Genomic DNA, 10,169 nt, shown 5'->3' on the forward strand with positions numbered 1-10,169 from the left:
CGGATACTGATATTGTTTGTTTTAAGAGCTATATTTATCTAATTAAATATATATACATATAAACATATAATGCTAATAATTATTCTATTATTATTATTATCATTGGACAGGCGTAGGCTGCTTTGGCCCCCATAACCTACTAAAATTATAGTGAAGCATTTTGTTTTGTTAATTGTCCATTAATGAATAAAATATTAATGAGAATCTAAAAAATCTCATTATTCTATGTAGTAGCTGGGATTTGAGTTATACTTTTCCACAATTGTTCTGACATTTTTCCATATTAATAATTCCACTATCTGGAATAGTCACAAATAAAAACAAACATCTACCTGTTGTTACTTGATCCAGCCATATACAGAAAAAGGCTTTTGTCATGTTTAGGAATGACAGCTCACCTTAATTTATGATAAATCATGATTAATCATTAATTACATTATTTGGCAAATAATGACATAATGATATAATGAAATAATGATAATGACCTACACTTTCTCATTTGTTTTAAACATCTGTTGTTTGAAACTAAGGTCTTGACTGAATCCATACCAACAAGTCCACCAACTAATTTCTTCCAGAAAATTCACAAAATTGCTTTTTATTAACAGACAAGTAAAAAAAAGTACATGATTTATAAAAAATACAAAACTGCTTTTTCTACCATGTAAGCTAAGTAAATGCATAGCGACGGTACATGCAAGTCTACAGTTCAGGTATCCTACTGCTCTCTAATATTTGAAGCTACAGGCTAAACAGGGGAAAAAGTACAGTCGGTTTGCAATCTATTGTTTCTTTCAGTTAATAACACAAAGCCAAAATGATGATACAGAATAAGTTAGGTTGCAGCAACTCAACTTAAAAAAACAACAAATAAATACTTATCACATTATCATTTCACAAATATTGACAACCAGTAATTCAACGCAACATTAAATCAAAGATGCGTGGGAATTACATTCCATTTCTGATGTACAAAAAAAAAAATTTAAAAATCATGCTATGCAATAGCTAAAAATGAGAAGAATTCATAGTATTACACCTTTAAACGGGGGTGAAGTAATACAAATAAATAAAATAAATAATAAACCCATATGAGACATCACATGTATGATATTTTCATATTAGTGTTCGCTTTTAGAATATCATAAACATACAATGACCTTGGACGAGCACGAGTGTCCATGTTAAACCTGCATTAATCTGACAATGGGTGAATTTCAATGTGCTTTGGCTTTCTTCGATAAATAAAGTCATATCAGGCTATATATCACAACACATTTGTGGTGTATGAGGCAACGGCATAGAATTTCAGCTTGTATAAAGAGTTTTACCATATACTGACGGGAATGAGAGAAAACACTGGCATTGCAATTGTTGAGTGACTATAGACCGATTGAGTGTGTTTGCTGTCACGGTGTGTATTGTTACTATTTTTATGCAAAGACGTGTTCTATTTTTCTTTTTTTTTTATTTTACATATAAAAATAAGTTAAAACTTCAGAGAAAAAGGATCCAAAAATAAAAGCAAGATTTACAGTTTCTATAAGGCCATGCAACTTTTGTCGACTCATGCATCAGAGCACTGCGTCTTTTGAATGAGTGGCTTTCCTTTCATGCAAATGCATCGTGTTTGTTCGGGCCGAGACACATTAACTGTCCCCCTTTTTTTGTTTCTTATTACCAATCCAGAATTAACACTAGCACTGTCTTTGACACACAATTAAGGCTGGTGTATTTGCTGTTGAAGCTGTGAATAGGCCTTTTTTAAAATGGGTCTACACAGAGACGCTAATCCAAACTACACACACAAATGCATTGATAGGAGTGGATGTCAGTGTGAAAGAAGACAAAGACAGGGGTTACTGTACAAGTCTGTGCTTTGTCACTGTGTCATTCATCCTAGAAGAATCGTCTCCAGGAGATGAAGATAAAAAACGCGTGTCCAATCACATTAGTTATCCTCTCACACACATGCTCAGAAAACATGGACAGCGTGAATGAGTTCACATGTATCTTTGAAATGTTGGGTCAGGACTTTCTAGTAGCACCTTTTGCTGGAACCTCAGGGATGTATTGTGTTTTGGAATGAAATCTCTACCATGTACCTACAAGCAAACTACAGCTTCAGCTTTTCATCTAAAGATAATAAAAAAAAACAAAACAAACAACAACAGGGATGCTGGTCCACTGTGAGCATAGTAACAAAGGTGAAAAAGTTAATAAGTTACAGCTATAACACAGAAAATTTAACTCCAACAAACTCCAGAAGACCGAAGGATTTTCAGCTGCTTTACGAAGACAATCTGAGGCAACCTCTTCCAGTAAGTGCTCTAAGACTAAACCAGCACCCCGAGATTTCTTCAAAATTGTGGGCATGGGAGTGATGTTCAGGGTTATTTCAGGTTTTCAAGTGTGGTTTTATAATGACAGTCATGGTTTTTTATGTAGTTGCCTGTCCTGTGTTTTAATGGAAATGTCACCTTCTAGCTTCCAAGCAAGTGCTTCAACTCATCATTTCTACACCTACTCAAGTGGATGTGATTTTTACATTGTATTGAGACCACTGATCATGACATCTGTACCAAAGGCCACAAGGAAAGGCCGGTGACGGAGAGTACATGTAAACAAAAGTATCAAAACACCAAAGTTACAAAAACCTCCATATTATGGACTTACTAATAGAGGTAGCAGTGGATTTACGACGTCTGCGCAACTTCAACGGATATTGGTGAGAAGGATTTAGCAGTTAACCAAGTTCAGTTTCCAAAAAGGAAGACACATCAAACAGTATTTAGAAGTGAGTAAACACACGTATAAGATATTGCGTAAATGAGCAGGTGCAGATTTTGGGAGGGAGCCTTTTACGGTAGCATTATTTTGTTGTGTTTTTTTGGTCAAATGGGTCCCAGGTGGGTGTATGAATGCCTCTAGTCAGTGCTGATTGCTTCAATCAATAGCTTATATATATATATAACCACACTAAAAAACCCAAAGTGATCCTTTCACTCTACCACCCTGCCTCCACCACTACAATTCTGGTTGGAGGTGTTGTGACGCTGACACACAGCTGAGCGCTCTCGGCGTTCTCCTCACATGTTCCCATCTTTACTTCCTCGTCTGTCTGGGATTTCTGCCCACCGATACCCACTCCCGGCTGACCTTCCTCTACTTCCACCTCTTCCTCCTCGTCCTCTTCCTCCTCGTCTTCTTCCTCCTCGTCCTGCTGTTGCTGCTGTCGCTTTTTGCGGCAGCATGGTTTGAACAAGTGTGGGTCTATAAGCACTTCTCCGAAGCGGCCCTTGTAGATGATTCCACAGCAAACTTTTTGTCTGTACACAAAGATCAAACACAGTAAACATGCAGTTGTGTGTATAGGAATGGTTGGACAGTTTCCACAAACTTTCACAAAACTCAACTGTTACAAAGGAAACAAATTCAACACCAGTGCATCAACACGTGTTTTCCAGTTGTGTACCTGACTAGACTTGTAGTGAGATGGCACACAACTACAGACCATTATAACATGTATCAAAAAGCTGAGCTCTCTTAGGAGAGTGTTTTATTTAATAACATACCGTGTATAACATGAGTCAAACTCCGGCCCAGGGGCCAAATCTGGCCCGCGGTGTAATTATATTTGGCCCAAGGGATCAAATCAAATGTGTACTAGAGTTGGCCTGCCAGTATATAGCCCCTGTATACTGGCAGGATTTGTAGTATTAGCAGTGTATGCGCTATGTTATAGCACATACATTTTGTTTTTTGTTTTTTTGTTGTTGGCCTGTGGAAAAAAAGATTTACATTAAAAGGGAACGTGAAAGGCTACAGATAAAGAGACATAATAAGAAACAAATACTACTGATGTGTTTTATTTTAAATTTATTTTCTCATGTGTTTATTATATTAAGCTGTGGTTGTTCCAGATTCAAAAATAACACTGATGCTTCTGATAGTCAAAAGAACTGAATTTCAAAAATGAAATAAACCTGTTTATTTAAAAGGCCTTTTGAATGGGTGAAAAAAAAGGGAATAAAACATCAAACTTATTTTTCTTATTTACTCTTCATAAAATACTGTACATCAAGTATGGCATTAAACTCAAAATTTAAATGAAAATCTCATTAGTTAGTATCATCTTCTCACCTCTTCCAGTACGTAAGATCCAGGAAGGAGAAAACCGGGGAGCGGCTAGAACCTGGGCTGAGCTCTGTATCAGAGCAATCGTCTGACAGGTTGCTGTAGCTGGGAGACTGAGCTGGAGATGCACTGGAGGTGCTGTGGGCATCAGAGTCTGTGGGACAGGGAGACGGAGTGGACAGTATAATTGTTAATGGTTGTTTTCAATCTAGATAATTATGTTTTTAAAATGTTTTGAATTAGCTAAAATAGCTAGTATTTGTAAATATGTCATAAAAAGAAGGCTGTGTTTTCACGTGAAGAGCTAGATCTATTGACAATAGATGGATTTGGGTCAAATGTGTTCCAAGTTGTAATCCAAGAGGGAAATAATAATAGGTAATAATAGGTTGGAAGTAATCAGGAAATGGCAAAGTGAGTGACTTTAACAAACTTGGGTTTTTTTTAAATCTATATTTTGGCCTGTGATGGACTGGTGAACTGCTGGTGCTGAGGTTAAGCTGTGGAAAATGAGTGATGGGCGACTGCTTCAAACAGCCGACTCACTGTTTCTTTTGAGCTCCTTCTGCAGCCTGCTGATCTGACTTGGCCTTGCCTTCTTAGTGATTGACTTGATTTTCTTAGGCCTGGATGTGATCTTGAGGCTGGGACCACCCCTTGCATCCACAACCTGTATAGCAGAGCACAAAGACGTGGGGATTTAAGATTTATACTTCTGACCAATCAGTAGCTTGTCCACTGGCATTACATCATCATAGGGACAGAAACTCACATGGTTCCAGTTCTTCTTGGTTCCCACCGGCAGCTTTTTCCATCGTTTCACCAAGAGTACACAGGCATTACAGATTTCTCCAGATCTTGTTTCACTCAGTCTGCAAAGCAAAAGTGATATTGTTTTATTCAATTCACATAAAATTGTAGACACAGCCTTTGATCAGCTACAGCAGACCTGGACAATGTACATCCTGCGGACCACACCCAACTTTCTGACGGGCTGTGTGACGTTGTTGTTAAATTATACAAAACAATGTGTGATTTCGATATCTATTGCACTTTGATAGGCACATAAAATACAATTGCACGTCTTTCATTTAGAGGGCAAATAGTTTGGTTTTTGTTTCCAATTTAACACTTGTGTGTCAATAAACAAAGTGTCCCTGTCCAGATGAACTGTAACAACAGAGGTTAACGATATTACAAGGAACTTCAGCCACAAAAGAACGCTGCTCTGGACGAGAGCTGTGATGTCTACGACACAGCCCAGTAATTTATCTCTGTACTTTATACAGCAAAATAGAAATGGGAGAATCATGGGAGACCAAAACTGGTGAACACTACACCTGAATCACCTGCAGTAGCAGTTTTTTATTAAGGAAAGTTTTTACCACTGACTATTGACTAGTGTGTCACTTACCCGAAGCAGCTCCTGAACTCTTTCTCATAACGTTTACTGTCCGTGAAACGGGAGCTGGAGGATTTTGCGCGGCAGATGCAGCAGCCGTCCAGACTCCTGTACATTTTCGGCTTATGGAAGCCAAACATCTACAACCGAGCATAAACAAAATATATATTTATTTCAACACAAACATACACACACAGTTTTCTCCACGTTTTCTGTGTGCACGGCGCATGATCAACTGCAGTTCCGGCTTCCCACTCCTCGCTCCACCATTGCGCACGTGTTTCTGCTTCAGCCGAGAGAATTTAGTGCAGGTGTGAAAGTAAAATGTGAAACAGGAAACCGATATCGGGTGTTTAAAGGTAATTAAGGTTGACACTATGGTTCTGGGGATGATTTTGGACTCTGCCGCTGTGTGACCCACATGGAGGTATAAGTAGGTCAGCAGTCAGACAGCAGCGTGTCAGACAGATCATGTCAGCATGCTGCGCCCACACGCAGCAATCACGCCGCATTTAGGAAAACTCCAAATATACACCGTGGTTCACACCCTACCCCGTGGCTGTGCTGCGCGGGAGACTCCGTTATTTACTTAATAGTGAAAGTGCCACTTTAAATGAAACGAATCTGCTGTCGCATGAGAACGTCGATAATAACCGTTAGAATGGGGGTAAATGTGAAGCGCCGAGTACAAAAAAAAATTAGAAAACCAGTAATTGTTGCATATGCACAGGAATTAGGTTTTATGTTGCTGGGCAAACTGTGTCCTCTACACCACGTGTAGAACTGAACTGCGGCAAAAACGCGAGCCACGCCCCCCAACCAGACTGTTTTTTTTGCTCGCCATCCGTCCTCGGGGTCTTTTGACAGTGCGGTGCCACAGACAGCAGCCAGAGAGTAGAAAATGTTAGAGTCCTCACTCTGATGCTCCCATCATAGACTCTTAGAGGCAGAATATACAGGGGGTTTACTCTATACGTGAAACATTCATATAAATCTGACTGCATTGTTGGGCAGTCAACAGTCAGTTTCATAGGTGATGCGTTTTCCACTAAAACAACCATTTTCATGGAATGAAATAATAAAAAAAAGACTGACTTCTTCACATTAAAAATTACAAATAAAATAATCAAAAATGGTTTACCATTCAGTAAAAAGCAGAATTAACACTGGTTATGTCAAATATCTAATCAGTGTTCTTTGAAATACTTACAAGTGTACATACTTATATGGCTAAGAAGGAAAGTAGCACATTTCCCCTGCAGCCAAAATTTGCAGTGGCAATTCAACATTTAATAATAGTTCTATACAAATGAAAGTATAAAGTTGAAAAGGCTTTTTCAAAAGGCGCACACTTTGATGTGTTAATCATTTTAATTGTTGACTAGTGAAGTACAAGAAGTCGAAGGAAATAATATTTAACTTATGTTTAACATTAAAAGGTTTTTACTTGTTTGTTTTTAGTATTTTCATATTCCTCAGCTTCATGACCTTATAGTCATATAACTATTACAAAAATCAATATAAAAAAACATGTAAGGGTAAAATATATTCAGTAAATATCACTGTAAAACACTGTCCCACCATCATTTTTATTTATTTAATTATTTATTTACTTTATATAAACCTACCTCCCCTGACAGTGTGTTACTGCCCCACGGCACACATGAATTACCACTGGCTCAGACTGTCCTAAGGTTTGAGTCTTACTGTACAACCAACCCTGAGGGCAACTGCTAATCTCCAAACCAAATGCATTACTCACCTCTTTCCAAAATGTTTTAGCGGATTAAAAGGATTATCACAGTACATTACATATCATATAAAAAATAACGTTCAAATAAATTTGTCCAGGGCATTACAACTGCATTATTCTGTGGTCAAACATGGTGGCCACTGTTTGTGCTTGTCCTGTTTTCTGGGATTTTATTTGTAATTGAAAAGAAATGTTGAGAGTAGTCAAAGACTTATCACAAAGGTGAAGAACATGTATACTCCTCCAGCTTGCCCTTCAACTGGTGATCTTTAATTACGGCTATTAATGGCTATATACAGTATGATATTTTTGGCCAGTATACTCACGTGTGTTTATTTTATTTTTATTTTTTTGTCTGATTGAATTGTACAAAAACATTTAGTAAGAATCTCTTATATCTGCTTGTTTATATATATATATATATATAACTGCGCTATACTCTTCGAACCCCAACTGTTTTTTATTTTAACTATCAAGCGTAGCCTCTGTCGATTGCAGACGATCTCTGCAGCAGCCTACAGTACGTGACGCAACTCAACATGGCATACACTTGGAAGGCGGAGGTAGTGTGGCGAGGAGGTGTGATGCGATTTTAATGCGAAAAAAACTGTCACAGCGATGAGTAAAGTGCAAAAATGTTCCGTAATGCGGCATTTCTGGTTTCGAACGATACTTTCATCATTTAAAATTTAATAAGATTTGGAGAGGCGCACTGCTTTTGTCGACAGAAAAGTGCAAGTGACCAATTTCAACACCCACTCCGGCGAGGAAGCATGGCATGCCACACGACCTGCTTCGTGCGCACCCATTTTATGACGACTGTCGATTACTCGACGACGGTCCGCTCTACTGCACTACACCAACTTCTAGCATATATTTGAACATAAAAGAGAGGGATTTATAAAGATAAACGGCTCACATGTGCACAAAGAGGAAGCTTGTTTAAAAATAAAGGTGTAATTTGATCGTTTCTCTTTGTTATTCCGGAGCCGCGTCGCTGCAACAGTCCGCCCGCAACTCCATGTCCCCGAAGTTCACAGCGACGGGTTTCACTTGAACTTTAAGTCACTTTTTAGACTAAGTTAGCGTTTGAACGCCAGCTCTGATGTTGGCGGTTTAACATTGTAGAGTTATTTTGCCGTAATGTTGACAGCAGCGGCGGCGACCGCGTGCTGAGCCACATCTCTGCTCGGAGTGGGCGTGAGAGACCTAACTTGCCTTATTACGCTGATGTGGATGTGTACAAGTCTACAACCGTTGTTCACATACCTTCATACTGTTCACAACAATGCATTTTAAAAATAAAACTTGGTGTTGGAATATGAAACGCACACAATAATACACTTTTAGTTCAATTTAAGCAGTCATTGAAGGAGTGGTGTCTTGCAGCACCCAAACACAGCTGCCTGAATACGAAGGCCAGTGACTACCTTACTCATCTTTGTGTTCACATCACACCCACTAGCCTCACTTTTAAGACTTTAACTAAAATAACACACGTGCAAAGGTGACCATATGGTGGCAAATACATCATGTATACCTAAAACAGAGCCATTTTCTGATAAGTCTTAGCTACTCTTCAGCAATTCTACCCAAAAGCCGCGTTCACTCTTCACACTTTAACTCCTATCATCATATAAACCATACAAGTTAAGCAAATAAAACATAAAAAAACTAACAATTTCTTTACCTTAGTTGCAAGTGATGTAAAGCTGTGTGAAAAGCAATAGTTTTCCTGCAGCTGCACGTCCTTCCGTCGGTTTATTATGGAAATCAAGCCGTGTCAGTAACCCGCTCTCTTGTTGATGTCTGCGCCTGTGGACCGGACTGGATAGTTGTGGACGTATTGCGCATGCGTCAAATCCACTCCTCCATTTCGTAGTGAAGCAGAAGGGTTTTTTTCTTTTTCTTCAATAAAGGCATTTACATAAACGACGTGTGACGAAGCCGTGCGTCTGCATTCTACTGCCCATATAAGGCAGAGAACATTGCGCGGGAACGGGGGCTCGGCCGTGGTTGCTATGGCACATTGGAGAATGTAACCATAGGGGCGGGTCTGAGCTGCTAGTACACACGGCAGATGGTCTGTCTGGTTTGTGGAACAGAGAGGCTGGGCTGCGGGCCTCCGCGCTGCACAGCAGCCGTCGTCTAACCGAGATGCGCTTTAATTTTGAAACTGCGTGTCAACGGATTAGCGATAAATAACCAGTGGCCCAATATGGAGGACTTCATTTTGTGGTCGTTTTCCGGTTACAAACACGCGAACCATTGTTATAATCGATAAAGTGAAGCACTACTGACACTTTCAAATATCTTATTTAATAATATAATATATATATAATATACTGTAAGTCACTAAAGCTTTATTTTAATGCAATGAAAAAGGCCAAACTGCAGCATTAAATGTATTATTAATTTTAAAATATTTTTGTCACATTCATGTAGGCTTATTTAAATTAATGCAGCATTTCTAAAGATGCTAACTTTATATGAGCTTTAACTGTTTACTTTGCACATGGACGTAAAAAAACAGACTGAGGAAAAAACTTCAGAAGTTTAATATAAATTGTCGGATCCCCACAAAGCAGAATTGTATATATAAACCTCATCAAAATGTTTTAAAATCTAACGAGGAGTATTATGAAGTAGTTCAAAGAGGTCAATATTACATACAGTAGACCAACAGAAATTGTAACAACACCAGACATAAAAAGCAGGGGGAGAAGTCTTAAATTACACAATTTACTGTCACTCAGACTTAACAGGGATTAACTTAAGTCTGCAAACAAAGAAAACATTACTTCTGTTGGTGATACAGCTCTAAACCAGACCAAAATGTATGGTGTATTGACATCTTTAAAAGAAATGATTCAAGAT

The 10,169-nt window shown here is 38.6% G+C and overlaps 1 protein-coding gene and 1 long non-coding RNA gene across 2 annotated transcripts in view; one reads left to right on the plus strand and one right to left on the minus strand.

Annotated features, from left to right (window-relative positions):
• LOC107988669 (uncharacterized) overlaps positions 1-10,169 on the plus strand; it is a 73,393-nt gene that overhangs the window by 10,855 nt on the left and 52,369 nt on the right. The window lies entirely within an intron of this gene.
• On the minus strand, positions 570-9,289 carry sinhcaf (SIN3-HDAC complex associated factor). The gene is made up of 6 exons (XM_008312013.3): positions 8,983-9,289; positions 5,552-5,679; positions 4,910-5,009; positions 4,684-4,807; positions 4,144-4,291; positions 570-3,329 (listed from the first exon to the last, which is right to left on the minus strand). Exons 2-6 carry the CDS (start codon positions 5,677-5,679, stop codon positions 3,008-3,010), a joined length of 822 nt encoding a protein of 273 aa, XP_008310235.1. The 5' UTR covers positions 8,983-9,289; the 3' UTR covers positions 570-3,007.

Source organism: Cynoglossus semilaevis, chromosome 6 (assembly GCF_000523025.1).
Source record: "Cynoglossus semilaevis isolate Cse_v1.0 chromosome 6, Cse_v1.0, whole genome shotgun sequence".
Classification (NCBI taxonomy): Eukaryota; Metazoa; Chordata; class Actinopteri; order Pleuronectiformes; family Cynoglossidae; genus Cynoglossus; species Cynoglossus semilaevis.

What these genes read in the sequence shown, in the direction of transcription:
- sinhcaf (XM_008312013.3), bottom strand. Translation starts at nt 5,679, where the DNA reads ATGTTTGGCTTCCATAAGCCGAAAATGTACAGGAGTCTGGACGGCTGC. An exon ending in CCAAGAAGAACTGGAACCAT is followed by an intron (nt 4,808 to 4,909) that starts GTGAGTTTCTGT and finishes TCTGCTATACAG; the next exon opens with GTTGTGGATGCAAGGGGTGG. An exon ending in GATCTTACGTACTGGAAGAG is followed by an intron (nt 3,330 to 4,143) that starts GTGAGAAGATGA and finishes CTTTGTGTACAG; the next exon opens with ACAAAAAGTTTGCTGTGGAA.